The sequence below is a fragment of the Choloepus didactylus genome, chromosome 9, assembly GCF_015220235.1.
Source record: "Choloepus didactylus isolate mChoDid1 chromosome 9, mChoDid1.pri, whole genome shotgun sequence".
NCBI classification, from domain to species: Eukaryota; Metazoa; Chordata; class Mammalia; order Pilosa; family Megalonychidae; genus Choloepus; species Choloepus didactylus.
Window position 1 is genome coordinate 6,257,145 of NC_051315.1, and position 21,186 is coordinate 6,278,330.

Sequence of the window (21,186 nt, forward strand, 5' to 3'; positions counted from 1 at the left end):
CAAAATCTGTGGGCTATTTAATGATTATATAGCACCACCCTGGGAGCAATAGACTAAGGCCCTTTTCCAGATGCCATGTTTTAGAACTTTCAGCTAGAAAGAACTTCACTACATGAAATTTATTCTGATTATCTTAAATCAGGATTTGGTCTTCTTATTCAGAAGCAAAAAAACAAAAACCTATCTCTGGCTTGCTGCCTCCTGCACTTCTGGCTTTAAGCCTTATGATCATCTAATTTGTAATTTTTCAGAGAAGGTTAGAAATAGGCAAATGTAGCTTCAACAGCAGGTAAGCAAAGCCTATGTCAGGAATACTGAAGGCTACTCTAGAAAGTTTTCTGGCTTGTTTTTTTGTTTGTTTGTTTAAAGTTACCTTCATTCCACAAAGCATAGCTATCTCTTCCTTCCTGTTTCCTGGCAGGCTCTATGGCCTGCAGGTCCATGAGGCACCAGCCACTCAGTTGCTTTGTAGATCTTATTATGCTTGCATACATTATGCATCCTAGAGCAAAGGTTTTTGCTGGAAATCTTCACCATTAGATTTCATCTGCATTTTTTACTGGATACTTTTCTTTGGCCCTTGACTGCAAACATGTTAAGGATTCCTTTGGGCAGTAACAGAAAAGCAAAACACAAAACAGTGTATTTGTAGGCTTGAATCTGTGTTCTTAATTCAGGCCACTGCTTTAAAACAGGGCATGCCTCTTCTGCAGGATCTAGGCAGTTTCTGTTTGGGAAAGATTGGGTGAAAGAGCAGAGCAGAAATAAAGACATCTATAACTAAAAACAAGAATGCTAAGCTGTAAAATCAAAGCTTGTCAAAATTACAAGTATTTTAAATTAAAATAATTTACTCCTAATTTAAAAAAACAATTGTTTTTGAGGCCCTTGCCCTGCTAGTACTAAAGAGCGGCAAACTGCATAATCCTGTACTCCGGGTAATTCCACTCCAGTAAACTCCCCTGGAGATTTAGGGGTAAAGATGCTTTGGAAAAAAAAAAAAAAAAAAAGATATTGACTTCTAAGGAAAGTAGGCGCCGCTTCCATACAACATCTAAAGCCGGGTGCAGTTTCCTCGCCCTCGCCTCAGCTCGGCTGGATTTAAAGCTGGTCTCAGCGGTCCCTCCCGGCTGCTTTCTAAGACTGCGGCCGGGTCAGGCGAGGCGACGGGAGCGTTGGCGCTTCAGGACAGCCGCTGACGGCGCAGCGTTGGGTTGCTGAGGTTGGAGTGCGCCTAACGGCCGGGAACTCCCAAGCGGCGTACGAAGCTGCAGGGCCGGGGTTCCGAGCTGGCAGGCCCCGAGGACCCGAGAGGAAGGCCGGGGGTCCGCTCGTCAGGGCCGGGGTACCGAGCTGGCAGGCCCCAAGGACCCGAGGGGAAGGCCGGGGGTCCGAACTGGCAGGCCCCGAGGACCCGAGAGGAAGGCCGGGGGTCCGACCGTCAGGGCTGGCGGTCCGAGCTGGCAGGACCGGAGCGGAAGGCCGGGAAGTCCGACCGTTAGGGCCGGAGGACCCGAGCACCAGAGCCGGGAGTCCGAGCCGGCAGGTCCAAAGGACCCGAGAGGAAGGCAGGGGTTCTGTGCAGGAAGCCGAAGACCAGCAGACTCGGCGCGCACATCGCCGTCCGTGACCCGCGCACCACAACTCCCAGCGCGCCCCGCGCTCGCGAGCCGGGCAGCCCAGCGTGCACTGCGCGGGCAGCCTGACAGCAGGGAGGTCCGCTCCCGGCCGGCCGCTGGCCCCCGCCTCGTTCCTCCCAGGGTGAACGTTCAGCAAGCACTTCCCTTCTCATTCCAACTGCCGAGGACCGATCCCGCGAACTGAAAGCGGTCTCCTAAACTCAACCCCGTAGAGTCGGCGCCAGCCAATGAAGTGAGGGGACCATAGCCACGTGACAGTGGCGGGGCGGTGCTGTGGTGGGTCCCTGATCTCTATGGTTTTCGCGGCGCGCTAGAGGGCATGTGGTCCACTGGAGGACTGCCTCCTCCTCCATTACCTCACTGCCTCCGGGGGCTGCTGGGATAGCGGAAGACTCGGGTCCCGGCTCTCTCAGTCCTCCAGCCGCTCGGGGAATACCTCCAGCCGCGACTCCTGGCCGCCGTCGCCGCCGCCTCCGCCTGCCGCCGGCCTTGTTCGCCCCGCCCCGCCCGCGCCGCGCGCCCGGCCCGCCCGCGGGCCCGCTTCTCACGGGAACCCCTACCCAGGCGCATGGCTCCATGAAGCAGCAGGAGGAGGCAGAGAGCGAGAGGTCCCGTCCGCCCCGGCTGCGTCTGGGCCAGAAGAAAAGGTGGGAAACTCGGGCTGCGCCGTGCCCGGCCGCTCCTTCCTCCGCGCCGGCCTCCTCCCCTGGGCGAGTGGGGGGCCCGTCGGAGCGCCGTGACCCGCCGGCCCGGGAAGGTGGGCGCCGGCTCCCAGCGGGGGACCGGGACAGCGTGGTGGGGGGATGGCCTGGGCGGGTCTCCGCCGAGGGCAGGGGTCGTGGGGAGCCGCGGGGGGCGCCGGCGGTGCGGACAGCCGTCCCCGACCGGGCCGCGAGGCGAGGCTGTCGCCCGGACTCCCTCCTGGAAACAGACTCGGGTCCGTGGAAAGTTTGGGGGTCTCCGGCGCCGCCTGGCGGCCCCCGTCCCGCCGCCCCCTCCCCCGCCCAGCGTCTGGATTCCACCCCAGCGGCTCGGCCCTGGCCGCTCTACCCGTCGCCCAGTCGGCTCCCCAACTCCCCCCAGCTCCCCGCACTCTCCTTCTCTATGCCCTTTTCCTTACCTTTCGCCTTTTCCCTCTGTCTCCCATGCCCCTCCCCGCTCCGGCCTCTCCTCTCCCCACTCGATCTCCTCTTGCTTAACTCCCTGCTCAGACGCGCGCTTCCTCCTTTTGCCCGTCTCTGCTCCCCACCCCCAATCCCACCTTCAATCTTTCCCTCCTTTCCACCAGCCCTCCTCTTTACACTCTGGGTTTTTTGCTTCTCTCCTGTCAGGCTATGGGTTTTGCCCTTCATTCCTTGTCCTCCCCTTTCCCTGTCCTGATCTGAACTCCTTTCTTTGCTCCACTCCCTCACCCTTATCCCTCCGGGCCTATCCTCTTTCACTGCCCTCTCCTTGGATGGAGTGGGTGGGGCTGGAGTCTCCTGTTTACATCTTTGGAAATATCTCAATTTACTAGTACTGGGGGGAAGCGGGCCTGGGGAGAGCAGGTGGAGACCTGTGGTCTAGGGATTTACCCAAAACTGACAGTAAGGATGGATGATTCTTACCGTCCAGGATCACCTCCACCTGAGTACCAAGGGGGTCTGTCATCCGGCTGGGCCAGGAGTGCTGTTCAGTGATTCTTCAGCATCCTTTCTGCAGAGGATCTGGGAATGTAGTTGTGTTCTGAAACCAGGGGATAGCCTGGAAATAGTATATCCTGGTCTGAGAACAGGTTGCGATCTAAATTGGTGGTTGGAGAAGTTTTAATGTATGTCTCATCTCCCAAGTTCAATAAAACCTTTGATCACAGTGTCCTTCCCCTTTGGTGATGACTCTTACGACCAGGTGACTCAATAGATGAGACTACCGTCACACCCTTGCACTAGGATCTTGAAATGCTTTGAAGTAGGAGGGCCTTTTCTCCAGCTGTTTGTTTTCCAGAAATCGCACTCTTGGATTGTGAGTTTTCGAAAGCTGTGTCTTACCTCTGCACATTGATTTTGTTTGTTCACTGCACCTGCCTTCCAACCTTAGGTACAGGAAGAAGGAATGGAATTGGAAGGAAGAGAATTCATTCCAGAGACAAAATAGCTTCTCTCCTCTGTGATAGCTGTTCTCCTGGTAATACAGACTTTCCGCTTTCAGTGAGTATTACCTTGGCTATATTTAGAATAGAATTTTGTCATTGTTTTGGTTTTAGGCCTGTGCAAGGACTTTAAATGTAGGTGCACTTTGTTCATTTTAATTTTTTTACTCCCATGTCCTAATGTTGACAAAGTTTCTTCCAGTTGGTCCCTTTTAAAGTAATTTAAGTATGCAAAGACAAGTTTGTTTTCTGTAATCCCCCAGACTGACCTAGATGGATGAAGTTCTGCACTTCCTTTGCATTCTAGTACGTGAGGGCTCACTCCCGACTCTTTCCAGTTTTTGAAAGACAACCAAGGATCATAGCCCAGAGGTTAATATAGTTCCTGATCAAGGTCAACTATTGGAAGTCCTTCGTAGGGTTATAGTCTTCAGAGATTTCTGGAACATTAGGCTCTGACTCCACTATTTTACTGGAAATCCCATCACAGATTTGAAAGTAATTAAAATTCTACATGTAAACTTTAAGCAGAGTTCTGGAAGAAAGTTCATGACTACTGCATTCCCTCCAGTTTAATGATGCTATTTATGATAATGTTTATAAGATGAGTTTTTCAGAGTGCTTCACTTCTCAGTGGATTGTCACCACCCCTCTGTGAGGGAGGCAGGGAATAAATATTTTCATTGCACAAATGAAGGAACCAAGGCCCAGAAAGATCTGGTACCTCATAGGAGGCTCAAAACAAAACTTTTGACTCACGTTCATGTTTTTCTTCAGCTGAGTTGACACAGAAATGCACAATTGTGCACATTTTTCTAAGTCTGTTAATTTAGAAAGCAGTTTTATAGGTAGATGTGTATTTTGTGGGAAAAGTTTTCACATACCAAGTGTTTTGGGTATACATTTGTGTGTGTGCGATGGGATTCCAAAAAGAGAAATGATGGTTCGGAATGGTTGCCAGAATGTTTGTGGGTTTTTCATCTATTTCCTGGAATAGTTCCATAAGTAGGCCAGAATTATAGCTCAGGTGCCATTTCAGTACCCATAATATAATTATTAAATTGAATTTCAGTTCAACTCCCTGTGTCACAAAGGAAACAACAGCTTGTTCCTGTCTGTGGAAAGCTTAATTTGAGCAGACATCTAGACATTAAATAATAACGGAAGAAAATGCAGAGAATCCTTTTTTGGGTTTTTCCCACCTCCCAAATCCATTTTCTTTATTATGAGGTCATGTCCTCCAATAAGCTGTTTTGAGGCTTGTCTTCAGAAGGTAAATCTAGATTTTTTTTGGAATCTCCAGGCTTTTCTAGATATTTTAATCTGGTCATTATTTGAAATCAACCCCTATCACAGTTGACAGAATACTCAGAGTGTATTGAGGCAAGTTTAGTCCCTTTTTAATGTTAGTCTGTAAACTTAAATGAGGATCCCAGTAGAACAGACCTTTGTACAACTCACACACAGCCCAAGATTCTTTAAATTTCCTGGCATCTCAATGAAAAGAACAACAAGCGATTTTAGTAGCCATTGCTCTCCAAAGAGGAAAAACATCTAGGTCATCAGAGTAATAATTTGATGTTAATAATACGATCTTCAGTCTACGTGATAATCCTTAATAGAATTCTACTATGAGGGTGTTTATTTCTGTAGAAACTATAAGAACTCAGAACCATGTTATTGTTAGAAGTAATCCTACTTATATTGGTAGGGATAGTGGTGGTATTAGTAAGAGCAGAAACTAAATAAAAAGCAGCTATTTGCCAAGGCACCGTGCCAGGCGCGGTTTCATGTGTTTCTCACTGAGTGCTCACAAGGAGCCCGGGTCCCACAGAGATGTGATAACTCACCCGAGTTTACGTACCCGGCCCATTCCAAGTCAGAGTTGGGGTTTGACCTTAGACTGTCTCACCCCAGAGCCTACGTTCTGTCTTAGTAAGATGGGAGCTGCTTTGGGAAGAGGTCAGCTCATTTTCAGTGGACCTCGTAGCCTTGGAAGGGCCCCACAGCGAGGGGGGAAGGCCCCCACCCAGCCAGTCACCTCAATCAGGGCCCTCCCACACTCTTCTCTTGATACTGGCCTTGATACTTTGTTTTATAAACAAGTTTATGAGAAATGGTTTGTCTTAATCTCTGAAATCGTAACTTGCCACCCAAGCAAATGAATGCCCCAGTGGGTGGTTCTTAAAACACCCCCTCATTCGAAAAGGGAAACAGTTCTCCAGTGCAGTTTAGATCACATGGCCTGACAGAAGAAAGCCTTGAGCCACCTGAAGTTAAATGAGAGCAAAAATCATCCCCCAGTTGTAGCACTGGAGGCCAAGTCTCAAAGAAGGTAGTTGTCAATGTAAATTGGACCCAGAGTGAATTTAGGTGGTAGTTGGCCTAATTTTTTTTAGAATGGATTCTCCACATGGAGTGTCCGCTTTGCTGTGAATAATCATGAACCTGTCCCTTGGTTCTGGCGGAGAAGAGTTGGAATCATTGAGAAGGCAGATCCTTGGAATTCCATCACCCTCAGCACCTCACAGAACCAAGGAACTAAAGATTGGGCTGGGCCATAAGTGGTCCGCTTATAAAACAGACAAACTAATAAAATTACCGAGAGATGATGCAGAGAATTTCTTGGTGGAAACCATTTCTTCGGTCATCACTTTTGTTTTCCTTTTGCATGCCTACTCTGTGCAGGGCACCGTGTGAGAGAGAACAGGAGGGCGACCAGCCTCCAAACTGAAGGTGAGGCCAGTTCAGTGCCAACTGGGATTTCTAAGTGTAAGCCACCCGACCCACAACCGCAAGGCCTGCTCGCTGCCCCCACACGGGGAGAGTCCCATCTCTTTGGCCTCCGTTGTGGACCCTGATGAAGTGTAGGACCCCCTTGATTGCAGCAGCGTGACTGAAGAGGGTGTGGTGGTGTGCTCAGTGCCAGGGGATCCCTTGTCTTTATTTGACTCATGCTGGCTTAGGAGGCTGGTGCGGCTCCAGTGAAGAGGTAACAGCAATTCCTGTTATTTCCTCCAGCTTTTTGTCCAACTGTGGCTACTGGCTCCATCTGGTGGAAATAGGCCTGTTAGGAGTTCATTCTGTTGAGTGTTCTGAAGTGGACAGACAGTGGGAACAAGAGCTCACCACTGCTGGCTCTTTACTTGGCCCTGGAGTTGAGCTGCAGGCTCAGAAGGGTCTTGGTGATAGAGATGCTTCCAGGGTTTTTACACTTGATTCCATCCAGTTATTTCAACTGAAATGTTCACTTAACAGTAATCATTAAGTTACTTGTACTGTGGTCAAAAGATCATCGATTGTTGTTGGTGGTTCTGAGGTTTTGGGGAAGGGTGAGAACAAATTCATTCAGTTTTAGAAAAGGTGATCATTGGTCAGACAGATGGCTAGTCTGTTTATTAAAATGCTCCTCTATTGGAGATACCTTGTGCTCCACTCTCAGAGACCAAGCCTCTGGAACCAGTGTGTCTTTGACCATTGTAGGGCAGTCCTGGGAACTGAGTGGAACAGCTTACCTTGTTGGAGTCTGGTTAGAAGAGTGTCATACCTAAGCAGGAAGCTTTGATGAAACTGTAGTAGATGGTGGTTCACGTTGTCTAAGAAGCCTTTACTTACTAGCAGCACCCCGATTTAGCTCACATTCTTTAACTGTACTTCATGTAGTATCTGCTCTATATTGGCAGTTAAGTGAAATATTAGTTCCCTTAAAAATATGCCTTCAAAATAATTCAATAGGTGGGGTGTAGATGAAGGAAGACTGGGCATATGTTGGAATTTGTCACATCAGGGTATTGGGTCCTCTGGCTTCATTTCTATTTAGTTTACCTTTAAAATTTTCCGTAGAGCTAAACTTACAGAATATTTTTTCAAGAAATGCCTTCTAATGTATTTTTTGATGCAGAAAATTTCTAACTCTGCCTTTGGCCGCTAATTGAGAATATTGATTAAATTGTTTGCCTGGTGGCCTCCAGAGAAATGCCTGGGCCTTCAGAGCCATGGGGTTTTGGTTGGTTCTCTGTTTCCAGTCATGGTGTGGATGGGTGTGGGCGGTTGTAAAAGTGTTTTCACTTGATAGATGAGTTGTGATCGGGTCCCACTGTGGCTGAGTGGTTGGGTGTGCTGCGTGGGCAGAGTCTTCTAGTCCCGGGTTCCTCTGCCTTGGCACGATTTGGAAGCCCCTCCTGTCGCCCTGTTGTGGGTGTGGAACACGCTCATCAGTGCCACCAGCGAGCGGCAGCGAGCCCTTCCTGAGCTGTGGCTGGGCTCAGGGGCAGTGGGCATGGAGGATGATTTGTTTTTAACTTTTGTGTGTGTCAAGCCTGATCAACCTCACCCGGGCTAGCCCTTTGAAACCCCCAACTCTCTGGAAATAAGTCCTGCTACTTCATCTGACCCCACCCTCAGTTCTTCATGAGGCAGAAAGTCAAGTGAGAAACTCTGGCTGCTGCCCACCGTGCAGACTCTGGACAGTGGCGGGACCTAGGATGTTCAATATGGCACCTGGGTGTTGGCTTTGGGATTCCAATTTCATTGACAAGATTCTGCAAACTACTAGATAAGTTTTTAGTATACTCTAGAATGTTTTTTGTTTTTTTTTTCTTTAATCACACCCTCAGGCAAGGGGCTGAATCCAACAGCCTCATTCCTCAGTGTGGCTTGCTGGGTGGTCCCAGGCCTTGAACTCTGGTGGAGGCAGTGTGGCTTTGGGCAGGTCGTCTTGCTTGTGGTGCCTGAGCTGACGTTGGCTGCACAGTGAGGGTTCCGGGGACGCAGTGCAGTCATGTTGGGAGGGCACCTGCTCCTTGAGGCTCTGCACTGAGCCTGCAGCCAAGGCCTGGCCCTCGGGAGCTTTTTTTGGGTGGAGGCAGTGGAACTAAGCAGCCAGGCTCTGCTTTGAGCACTTTGCAGACGTTAAGCTCATTTTACCTGGCGGTGGGTAGAGGTGGGGGACTCTGTACATTCTGCATGATTTTTCTGTAAACCTCCACCTGCTCTAAAAAATAAATAAGAAAATACAGACTCACTTAACTCTTTAACAGCCCCATGGGACAAGCACCACTGTTATCCCTAAGTTGAAGAAGCCAAGTCAGAGAGAGCCCATTCTGGAGGAACCGTGATTTGAACCCAGACCATCTTGTTCTGAAGGCGTTTTTAACCAAGATCTTATGCTCCCTCTCTTGGCAGTTTAAACCTGACATTGACATCAGGTCATTGGAGGTTTTACTATATCAAGTACATAAGGCTTTTCTTTAAAGGAAGCAGTTTCAAGCCAGACGTTAACATGTGCAGGCTATTTTTCAGACAACTTTATCACTCACAACTGGTATGTTTTGTTATGGATCAGCAGACATAAAGCACATAAACAATGCTTGTCAAAATTTTTAATCTCTTTCAACTAGAACAACAAGTTGTTTTAGTGGAAAGAAGGGCTTTCTTAATGGATATGTGAGTATCTGTTTGATTTGAAAGGCTGTAGAATTTACAACTGAAGAGGGTGTGGTAGAGCCATGCCCGAAAAGACAATTCTGTCCCGCGTGCTCAAATCACTGGGAGAAGTTTAGGATTTTTTTGTTTTTCAGGGTTTTGTTTTTGTTTTTGTTTTTTTTTTTGCCAAAAATATATATATAATGAGTTCAGAAAAAAGTAATTTTCTTAAGTTAGCAAAATTGTACAAACTGTGATTTATCAGCTTTCAAATATCTAGGATCCACTTTCCTGATTCTGTACAGAATTGGCACTTTGCTGATGCAGAAGAAAGCTATTCATTTTTATCTTAGACTTTTTAAGGGGAAAAAGTGAGTAAAAGGGTGTTCCACCTCCCCTTCTGTCATCACATGGGATGTGCTGGCCCCTGGCCCTCGGTTCCTGGTCTTGTTGGGATGTGTGGCTTTGTGTCTGTCCGCTGTGCTGCGACAGAGCAGCATGGCTACCTCACAAAAGGACTGGGGAGCATGGGTCAGTTTTGTGAATAAAGGTTGCTGCTGGTTGCAGTTTTTGTGAGTGGGGTCTTTCAAGGTTAGAGACATGTATAAAAATCAGAGTGAATTCAAAGGAGAACCAATGAGTAAATAAGTAAGGAGGACTTTGAGGACAGAAAAGGTGAGCCTTGTGTTCTAAGTGGGTGCTTTTCAGAATGGCAGCTAACTAACAAGGAGAATATGAACATGAAAGTCTTTCTGGAGTTCTTTCAAGTTAGGATGACACCATTGGGGCCTACAGAAGGGTTGAGAGCAGCCCTAGGTGGGGTCTGTCTGGAAAAATGCCCTCTTGCAGCTTCCAGCCAGCTGCTGCCCCACTCCTTAACCTTTGCACACTTGCAGTGAGGAGAGTCTTGAGTTTTTATGCTTCTGTTTAGTATTGCTTTCTCCTTAAAAACAGCACAGGCAGTTGGTCTCTGATGGAATCTCAGCTGTTCTGTGGCCTTGGGCAAATTACTTAAGCTTTCTGAGTCTCGGTTTTCTCAACTCGAAAAATGGGGTGATACGAATCACACTCAACTCATAGGGTTACAATGATGGTTAAGGAGTTAATGTCTGTAATCCTTGGCTGTCCTGGCAAGGCCTGGGAGAGGGAGCTGCAGGTGGCCTGCCGCCACTGCATAAGCCTTTACGGAAAATGAAAAACTATTCCTCTTCAGGAAGAGGCTAGGAGTCCCCGGCCTGGCACTAAGATACCTTCTAGCCCTGTGACCAGATGGCCCAGAGCTTCAGTGGTAAAGAGAACTTGACCAAGACTCTTACCCTCTCCATGCAGGCTATTTCTCTTTGATTTTTGCTTTCTCCTTTTAACTAACCATTTGAATTAATGCTTAACTGTTCTTTTTTTGGTTAGGGTTCTGCAGCATTCCAGATCTCAAGCACTGAATCAGGATGGGAAAAAGACGTTGTGTTCCTCCACTTGAGCCCAAGTTGGCAGCAGGCTGTTGTGGGGTCAAGAAGCCCAAATTATCTGGAAGTGGAACGCACAGTCACGGGAACCAGTCCACCACTGTGCCCGGCTCTAGTTCAGGACCTCTTCAAAACCACCAGCATGTGGATGGCAGCAGTGGGCGGGAGAACGTGTCGGACTTAACTCTGGGGCCTGGAAACTCTCCCATTACCCGAATGAATCCCGCATCGGGAGCGCTGAGCCCTCTTCCCCGGCCCAATGGAACTGCCAACACCGCCAAGAATCTGGTGGTGACCGCGGAGATGTGCTGCTACTGCTTTGATGTCCTCTACTGTCACCTCTATGGCTTCCCGCAGCCGCGACTTCCTAGATTCACCAATGACCCCTAGTGAGTAACTCAGGTGCAGGCGACAGTGAGGAAGACCCAATGGCATCTTGCTGGCGTCATTCTCTTGAGAGGGCCTGCTGCTTATAAAAAGCTTTAACGTCATTTGGGCAAGGGGTAATGGGAATAGGATGACAGGAAATGTCCAGACAAAATTTAGAACATCCACTGGATTCGGTAATGGAAGAGGACCAGGTTACGTATGAAGAGCCCTGGCGCGTTTTGGTTTTGTTTTCAGGAGATGCTTTTGAAGCATCCACTGACCTAAGACCCTTCCTCACCTTACTGCCGTACTGAGGTTGTGTGTGGCCCTGCAGGGCAGGGAGTGGAAGGCATGTGAAAAGTCCCATCCCTCTGAGGTGGCAAATCACACTCACACAAACTTGAATAGTACTTTGGGGGAAGTTAATCGCATGGGGTAGCATCAGGAGAGATAATGTGGAGGAAAAGATGGTGACTTTCCTCATCACCGTGGGATGCCTGGTCAGAAAGATCCCAACTGAGTGGGTGGTGGTTCTGAGCCTGGGTGGGATCAACGTCATCCATGGGATCGAGAGGGACACACGTTTGCAAGAGGAGATGGTGGTCCCAGTGGGAAGGCTTTTGGCTGTTGGGTCTGGTATATGTTACCATCCTGCAGGCGGCGGCAGCTTCAAGGGGTTTTTGAGGAGGTTTTGGATCAGCAACTCTGCTAACGCTGTTCAGGTGTTTTATTAGAGGGAAAAGATGGGAATTGGGAGGTAAGCTGGAAGTCTTTGTAACAAGGACAAAGACATAGGTAACTGATAAAACGTAAGTGACTCTTTAGAAATGAGTAACTCGAGAATCTAAGAGGTAAGGGCATAGGAGTATGCGGTAGGGCGAGAATTTCAGGAAGAGATGACAACCCTGTAACCTCTTCCTAAAAAATCTGTCACCATCAACCTGATGTAGCTTAGTCAAGCGTGACTTCAGTCTAGAAACAGAAAGTGACAATTTCTGCTAATTAAAAGCTTTCTTGAGGCAACATTGGTTTTCTTTGCTGGAAATTCAAGCAGCGGGAGATATTTGTATTTGCCAGGGGCAAACGTAATTATAGGAAACAATGTGATGTTATGAAGAGAGCTTGCAGGCCAGGCCAGGTGTGTCCTGATGAAGGCTGGAGCTGGGGAACATGGATCCTTAAAAATGAGGAGAAAGGCACGGAGCAGAGGAAGAGGAAAATAGCACATACATGTGGTCAGGGTGAATGAAAGTTGTTGGCATGGAACACAGGAAAGGCAGCACAAAGAACCTTGCAGTTTTCCTCTCTGTTTCCAGCCAGAAAGGCAGAGTCCTCCAGCTAGCTGGCAACTCAGAAAACAGTCGTTGGGGGAATAGCAGAGATGAACAGGGACAAAGCCAGAGGTTCTGTTCATATACATGATTGATTTGGGGCTGGAGAGTGTTTTGTGTTTTGCTTCCTTTAGCCCGCTCTTTGTGACTTGGAAGACAGGGCGGGACAAGCGGCTTCGTGGCTGCATTGGGACCTTCTCAGCCATGAATCTTCACTCAGGACTCAGGGAATACACGTTAACCAGGTAATGACGCCAGAGACTAGGAACCATACATGAATTTGCTAAACTCAGAACAACTGCCTGACTTTATTTTACCTAAGTGATCAATTTTGAGTGTTCTTTCTTTGGTAATCACGAAATGTAGGGGGTTTTAATCTGGTGAGTCACTTGTCACTTAATAGCACCCAGTTGTCCATAGCCTGTTAGTGTTGACAGACAGTAGATATTTGCCGCACATCCCCAGAGTCACAAATACTGAGGCTCTCGGCACCAATGTTGGCTCCCGACTCCAGAGCAGCCTCACCTGTGTTTTCTGTCCCCCTCCAGTGCACTTAAGGACAGCCGATTTCCCCCCCTGACCCGAGAGGAGCTGCCTAAACTTTTCTGCTCTGTCTCCCTCCTCACTAACTTTGAGGATGCCAGTGATTACCTGGACTGGGAGGTGAGAACAGCCGCATTTGGAACTCTGCATCTCTCGTTGCATTTGGGTTCGGGTTAGTACATGGTAATGTATCTCCTTCATTAAGAGAGAGGGTACGAGAATGGGGAAGCTGAGATTGGAGCCAGTTGAGGGCAGCATAGGTGATGGGAAAAGTACTGCCATGTTGGGAACAGGAAAAACAGGAAGGCTTTCCTCTTTTCCCACCCCTTCCCGATCCACTCTCGCCCATATCCTTTTACCATTGTCTGATAAGAAATAGTAATGGCGATAAGGGAAAATATTCCATACCCCTCTTGGAAAGGCCCTTGGGTAGAAGTTTTTATTAGGAATCAGATGTGAAGAATCATGAAACCCCAAATTAAAACTTTGCAGCATGTTCACTTAATGGAACAGGCTAAAGGTAAAATATTTTTAATTATTGGATGAGCTATTTAAAGAAATTTCTCTAACCTTCATACTCTCAGAGAGGTGGCTAAACATAATCTCACATCTGAAACTTCTTTAGCACCTGAGAGAGAATGCTTAGTTAGCAATGAAAAGCAAGATTCTCCTTTTCCCCAGACCTGGAGTTGAGCCTGTTGAGGGGATAATGTCAGTATATATGTGAATGCTTGAAGTCCCATTAGAATAAGTAAATGACATTTACTTGGTTGTATTTTTCTGTAGGTAGGGGTCCATGGAATCCGGATTGAATTCATCAATGAAAAAGGCGTCAAGCGTACGGCCACATATTTGCCTGAGGTTGCTAAGGAACAAGGTGAGTTGGACGCCTGGGATTTTATAACTGCTGTTCATGGTTATGCCAATTACGGGGCAGGAAGATGAAGCACATCATCTCTCAGCCCAACTGCGATTAAGAAAGTGCCTGTGTCCTTCCTAACACATGTTGAATGCCTGTAGAGCTACGGGTGCAATCTAAAAGACATGTAGGAGCTAGGAAGAGGAAAAGGGCAAAGAATACTCCCTGCTGCTTTTTAAAGAACTCAGTAGTTTATAAGTTCTTATAATGGGACATTAAAAAGGTAGGAAGCCGGTTGGGCAAGTTTCTCTTTAAAAAAGTATCTAGAAGTATACCTTTAAGTGTGCATTCTGTGATATGGAACCCAATGTTCTTTCTCTCTTGGAATTAGTCTGTTTTTGAAAATAGTATGTGAAATACAGTATTCATTGGGTATGAAGCTGGAATAGAGAAAAACACTTTGTTCGGAATATCATGGAACTAGTTATATGGAAAGACTTGCCTTGTTAGTTTCCATTGTGGTTCTGTTTAAAGTTTTTCAACAGCAAGATGGATTTGGCACAAAAAAGGAAGTCTTTTAGCCACCTTTTTTTTTTTCTTAATAATTCAATTTTATTGCGATATATTCACATACCATGCTGTCATACAAAGCGTACAATCAGTTGTTCACAGTACCACCATATAGTTGTGCATCCATCACCAAAATTAATTTTTGAACATTTTCATTACCACACACACAAAAGTAGCAAGAATAAAAATTAAAGTGAAAAAGAACAATTAAAGTAAAAAAGATCACTTGGTGTTTTTTCATTTATTTTTTGTTTTGTTTTGTTTTGCCCCCGTTTTTCTACTCATTCATTCATACACTGGACAAAGGGAAGTGTGGTCCATATGGCTTTCCCAGTCATATTATCACCCCTCATAAGCTACATTTTTATACAGTTGTCTTCAGGATTCAAGGGTTCTGGGTTGTAGTTTGATACTTTCAGGTATTTACTGCTAGCTATTCCAATGTATTAAAACCTAAAAAGGGTTGTCTATATTGTGTGTAAGAGTGCCTACCAGAGTGACCTCTCAGCTCCTTTTGGAATCTCTCAGCCATTGAAACTTATTTCATTTCCTTTCACATCCCCTTTTTGGTCAAGGAGATGTTCTCCATCCCACAATGCCGGGTCCAGATTCCTCCCCAGGAGTCATTCCACATTGCTAGGGGTATTTACACCCCTGGGTGTCAGATCCCACGTAAGGGGGAGGGCAGTGATTTCACCTGCCAAGTTGGCTTAGCTAGAGAAAGAGGGCCACATCTGAGCAACAAAGAGGCATTTAGGAGGAGATCTTAGGCACAGTTATAAGCAGACCTAGCCTCTCCTTTGCTATAACAGTCTTCCCAAGTTAGCCACCTCTTTGAGGTCATATTCTAACACATTCTGTACAGGGAGGCACATTATAAATGGTTTTTAATAGTGAGTTGAGATGATACTGGGTAAATGACAAATTACTTTTGCCATTTGAAAGTTGGTTGAGGAAAAGATTTTGGGCATTTAGTGCTATAATTTAGGGGATTTTCTTTGGTTTTCAGTTTGATGTGTTGGTTTTATCCATTAAAAATATAACAGTGTATTGTATGTAGATGTACAGCTTTTCCTCTCCTTCCTAAAGGAACTGCTTCCTTCCTTCCAGCCATCCAATTCTCTAATAGAAAACAGGATTCCTAGAAGTCGTCCAACTGAAGGCCACACAAAACAGTAAAAGCTGCAGGCTTTGGCTGCTTTTCCTCTCACAGAGCGGCCCTAGGGCTAGCACTATACAGTGGGCTGGTCTCGGGTGGGACCATGTTTGCCCTTGGGTAACATCTGGCAGGAGCGGGGAGCTGGGGACAGCCATCGTGCCCAGGGTCGGGCTGCCGGCTCACGATTCAGAGACCGCCATGCACCTTCAGAGACAGCTGGGGCTCTCCTGGCCCCACACAGACCTGGCTGCCTCTGGAATCCCGTTTCTCCCCTCACACTAACTGTGTGCTGACCTCAGTGTGGCCTCTCCTCTCCCCAGACTGGGATCAGATCCAGACAATAGACTCCTTGCTCAGGAAAGGTGGCTTTAAAGCTCCAATTACCAGTGAATTCAGAAAAACGATCAAACTCACCAGGTAAGGCACTACCTCATCTTCCTTGTCATTTTGACATAATCGGGGTTGGATGGGAGATACTTTTGATGGACAGGGGAAGAAAAACCCTCTCTGCCAATGTCCCTAAGCTAAAGAATTGGGCAAGGACTAAGTTCCGAAGAAGCAGTGGCAGCAGAGGTCAGGACTGTCCCACAGCATCCTGCGTGTCCCCACATCCAAACCGCTGCCAGAGTCGGAGCAGGAGGCGAGTGTCTTTACCAGACCCGCTGGGCTGGGGGCTGAGAGCGAGGAGTGGCACGAGGAGAGGAGGCCGGGAGGCGGCTGCTGCCTCACAGTCCCTGCAGCCAGGTGGCAGCGGGTACAGGCCGCATGCCAACAGGGTAGTCCAGAAGTACTTCACAGAAAGGGAGAAGGAAGTGCCTTGGCCGCAGTGGAGCTAGGACCTCCGTGGGGAGGCCTCCTGGGGCAGTAGCTTGCATGTAGATGTGGCTCTGCCGCCTACTATCTGCTCTGACCCTTGTTTCCTCCTCTGTAAACTGTGAGCGACAATGTCTTGGGGTGGTTTTAGGATGAGGTCAAGTGATGAATGTAGAATTTCTAGTCCAGGGCCAGGCACCATTAGAGGTGGGCAGTAGCCCTCAGTGCTCTCCCCTTCCCTGTTGAAATCGGAAACACTGAGAGGCTCAGCCTCTGTGGCCCCCTCACCTGTAAGACGCTGACAATCATGTACTAACCTCCCAGGTCTACTTGGAAGCTAACCCAGTGTTTTCTAAATGCTTTGGATTCCAAAAAGAGAGAGAGAGAGAAAGAGAGGAAAAGAAAGAACACTCTTCAAATACAAAGCATTATTACTATTATTATTATTATAATTTATTTGAACAGCCATTTCCCTGTCAAAATTCAGGAATAATCACCTTGCAGTGGAGGAGTGATTTCAGTGGGAAAGAGATGGCTCTGGGTAAGGATTGTCACACCCAGCTCCTGTGGTCTGTAGTAGGCTCCATAGGTTTGTAACACCCCATGCTTCGCATCCGACTCATGGCTCTTTCCGAGAGCAAAGCCAAAGTGCTCTGAATTCTGTTCTGGTGACCCTGTGATATGACATACTCATCCGGGAATTGGGACCCGTCCTGTGTAGCCCCAGGATCCTTTAACCTGCTGCATCAGAATTTGACCCAGAATTAGGTATTTGTGCCCCTTTCAGTTAAAAGTAACTTGTTTGTTGCTCTTCTGCAAATCGAGGTACATACTGTTGCATTTCTGTCAAATTTATCACACTTTAACCTGAAAGTAGATGTGCAGTTTAAACTGGGCTTTGGTGTAACCATCTTCCAATATTCCACCCGTGTAACTTGACCCTGAAATTCTTCATCCAGATCCCAGCAGCAGATTGCTTAAGAGCAGCCTGATGATAAGCTTTTGTAGTTTTTAAACGTGTGGGATTTTCTGAAAGTACATTCTCAGGTGTGAATTGTGATTGTGCTTTTTCATCTTGTTCATTCGTAATAACAACATTGTTTTCTTGTGCTGTCTTTCATTTTTTGTAATAAGATTGCTCTTGGTCTTCCATCTTATTCTTTTCACAATGTGGGATAAGCTTTTGGTTTTCTCTGCTGCGTGACTCTACCGAATGAATCATCTGGGGTTCCTGATACTCTTTTCCCGTTTGCTCACACAGGTACCGAAGTGAGAAGGTGACAATCAGTTATGCAGAATATATTGCTTCTCGTCAGCACTGTTTCCAGAATGGCACTCTCCATGCCCCGCCCCTCTACAATCATTACTCCTGACACACGGCTGCATGACCCGTCCCATCCCCCCGTGGCCACCAGTGGCTATGACATCATTGGAGCAGATGCCTCCTCTTCCTGGTCCAGTTACTTCTATTACTGCACCATTTTATGATGCTAGCTTCCGTTGCCAAGTCTGCCTCCCTCTGACTGAGGGGGGTGGGGTTACACTGAATGAAAGAGAACTTGAGGGGCCCAAGCCTTATCTCAGCCTTTCCTCAATACGGGGTTCCGTTGGATTGGGGCTCCTCCACGAGCGGTAAGAATCGCTGTGTGGGTTTAGAAGACCCTCGGCGCGCAGGGGCCCCTGGCGATTCACTGCATGCGTGGTGGCCACACAGTGGAAGGTGGAATTGGTGGTCTCTAAAGGCTGACCCCCCACACACACCCCTGCCGCCTCCCCAGAGCAAGGAGGTGTGTTCCTCTGGCAGTCTGGGCAACGGAGACCAACAAGAAACATTTTTAGGTTGTTTTAAATTCCTTTTTTTAAACTTCCAGTTTATTGTGTACCAAGAGTTGATCACAACGTCCGTGCTTCACAAGTGGATGCCATGTTAGGGTTGACTGTGGGCACCACGAGTCCTTTGAGGCTCCTGGACAGAGACCCACATGGAGATCGGAAGCCCTGCGGACGGTGCGGCAGTTCTCATTACGGCTCGGTACGCTGCGAAGGCTTCCCTCGGCCTGCTCTCGGTTGGTGTTTCCGACACTTCTGCATCGAGTCTCCTGGCCTTGTCAGCTGTCGTGTCGTCTGCTGAGGAATGGAGCACAGGTGCCCCCAGGAGGGCTTTGCCAGCATCACTGCACGCAGGCATGGAAGGAGCGGTCCCTGCCCGGCCACCAGGCCACCTCACTCCTCCACCGGTAGCAGTGCCTGAGGATCTAGGTTCCCGGAGGCAGAGAGGTTCAGATGAGCAGTTGGGTGGGCTTTATGAGGACACGCTGGCAGAGTGGAGGATCCAGGGTCCCCAAGCTCTTTCCCTTTTCAGGCAAACATCCGAGGGACCTTTAAGCAGGGGAGTTCGTTTTCCTGGTTTGTCTGTGGAAGCGGGAAGACTGGATGTTTCAGTCCTTTATGGGACTTTAGAGCAAGGCTGTGTGATTAAAGAAGGTGAATCTTGATCTTGCCTCACATGCTGGGAACTTTCACCCCACCAGGGCAAATTTCCAAATAGCTCATTTTATTCTCGATCATTCAAACTTTCATGGGACATATTTCCCTTTCCCAATGTTGCTGATTTCCAAGTTATCTGTCAGCAAGTTTCTCCTCCCTCTTGCCTATTCTCCATTCATTTGGTGGCAAAGTTCATAGAACTAGGAGACTTGGAAGATGCTTTGAAATCATTATCACAAAGGCACTGCTACAGTGATTCCCAGGAAGATGTGGCCAGTTGGAAGAAAGGATCCTAAGGATGATACACTGGTTTTCAACAGCATGATTAGAGAACTCTTGAAGTGGATTGGGTGTCGACCCAGTAAACACCGTGTTTTGATTTAATATAATTTTTCTAGTTGATGTGGTGATGGTGTGGTTTTCTGAAATAAGCAAATATCTAAGTCGAGAGATTTTTTCAAGAGTTTTCTTCTGCCAGGAAGGGTGGGAGGGCTGTGGGGGCACCATCTAAGAAACGACATGCTTGCTATTCTAGGCACGGCTGTCTCGTTTCTTGGAAGACACGAGAAAGGGTGAGTGGATTTGCGTGGCATCATCCTCTGCTGTTCACGAGGATGTGGAAAGGGCAAGGGCAGGGGCTGACATCATCGAGACACCTGCATCACATCACCCTCACTTTCTGTTGAGCCGGGTTCTCACATCCTGCCACTTTCCCTGGCAGTATTAATGAGAAAAAGCTTTTGAAGATGAAGGGATTGCCTCATGATTTCCTGCTGCTGAGAACAGTAAATCACTCCTGTTACAAACCAGTGTGACGGCAGTTACTCTTAGGTGCCGTGGATCGATGTCGGGGTGGTCAGCTCTGGACTCAGCCACCCATCTCCAATTTGTACAAGAGTATTGACACATAGGGCTACACTCATTACTGTTCAAGTGTTCTATGTTAAGAGTTGTGTTTAATTTCTAAAGATTAAAAAAAGCAAAAAAATTGGTGCTAAACTTTTCACCCCTGAGCACGCTCAGTGAGACTAGTCATGCAAGCATCTACAGTGCCATGCTCTTCAAGCCTGTTTTTTTTTCTTGTAGAATTGTTGCCCTATTTGTCTTCCCCAACGTAGAGTATGTTTTTAATTTTGTTTTATTTTATTGAGGTTGGGGTAGGATACCTGTCATTTAAGAAAATGAACAGAAATTTTAAAAACCCATGAAATGGGGAAAAAAAAAATCAGTGCACAAGAATCGGGCTGGTTGAAGCCCAGTACCACACTGAAGGGGGCTTAGTGGTTTTTGGAGTGAAGCCTTACTCCCTGCACATTCCCTCATGCTCTCACACAAGTCCAGCAACGAAATGCTCCAAGTCCTTGGCCTTGTCCAGGGGCTGCGGGAGTTGACCAAGGAAAAACCATCTGCCCTGCAAGGAATGGGCACGCGGGTGCCGGTCCGGAGCGGGACCTTGTCAGGAAGCAGCCTGCAGGTGCATGGTCACGGTCACCTGGTGGGAAGCGGGGCGGGAGGGGGTGGGGGGTTCTCAGGAAAAAACACCGAGTCGGGGTCACCCTCAGGGCAGCTTTGCGTAGGGAGATGACAGCTCCAAACTGGAACTGGAACTGCCTTCCGTGTGCTTGCAAAGCAGTGAGGAGGGTGGCCAGATCCCTGGAGGGTGATTGGTAGGTTTAGGGAGAGGGAATGTTTTCTGCTTAGTGTTTCCTTTGTCCTTGGGCTGCTCAAGCTGAACAGTAGGGAACCACTGTCTTCCAGGAACCAGCTCAACTTTGCTGGCCTGGTTTAGAGCTGGTGACTTCCCTAGCTGTGAGTGCCTTTCGGTCTGGAAAGTTGGTTTGTCTCACGATACCCACAGCCAAGACATTCTCTCTCTCTGTAATTATGAATTGTCCTTGTTTTACATTAACTAAAAGAGAATGTCTTTGATCATTAGTTTGTCGGTGTTGGATTGTTTCCACTGTGAGGTTCTTAACTTTTTCGCTTCATAATATTAAAGCAACTCATGTTAGAGACCCTTTCAACATGAAAGGTCTGTAGTTGAGACATTACATATATTTTATTGTTTATGATAAAAATCATCTATACAGAATAAGTCCTGGGTGTTAATATTTGCACAAGATCTGTTTTCCATGATGTGTTAACATCTACAATTTCACTAACTGTTGATGTTATTTTCTATTGGAATTCTGGAATCTAGGAAGCTCTATGTTCTTTTTGTTTTCACTCTTATTTCCCTGAAGCAAGAGACTATATGGCCTTCAGTACAAAGACTTCAGACCAATTCTTTGTATTACACTTGGTTGCCTCTTGGCTATATAACTTCTGAGTGCAAATCATTGAACTCTTTAACGAAGTATTGTAGAGAATAAATCATAATGGGTAAAAAAATTGTTCCTT

The 21,186-nt window shown here is 47.3% G+C and overlaps 1 protein-coding gene across 5 annotated transcripts; it reads left to right on the forward strand.

The window, feature by feature from the left end:
• The first annotated feature begins 2,056 nt into the window (after positions 1-2,056).
• Positions 2,057-19,188, forward strand: AMMECR1L (AMMECR1 like). Of its 5 annotated transcripts, none has more exons than XM_037849663.1 (9): positions 2,057-2,287; positions 3,717-3,826; positions 6,457-6,504; positions 10,600-11,044; positions 12,490-12,600; positions 12,904-13,018; positions 13,685-13,775; positions 15,807-15,903; positions 17,561-19,188. In XM_037849663.1, exons 4-9 carry the CDS (start codon positions 10,638-10,640, stop codon positions 17,670-17,672), a joined length of 933 nt encoding a protein of 310 aa, XP_037705591.1. In that variant the 5' UTR covers positions 2,057-2,287; positions 3,717-3,826; positions 6,457-6,504; positions 10,600-10,637; the 3' UTR covers positions 17,673-19,188. The 5 variants fall into 5 exon arrangements, with proteins under 5 accessions (XP_037705591.1, XP_037705593.1, XP_037705592.1 ...); XM_037849665.1 differs by lacking the exon at positions 6,457-6,504 and adding an exon at positions 16,787-16,840 and having other exon boundaries at positions 17,561-17,681; XM_037849664.1 differs by lacking the exon at positions 6,457-6,504 and adding an exon at positions 16,765-16,840 and having other exon boundaries at positions 17,561-17,654.
• The last annotated feature ends 1,998 nt before the right edge of the window (positions 19,189-21,186 follow it).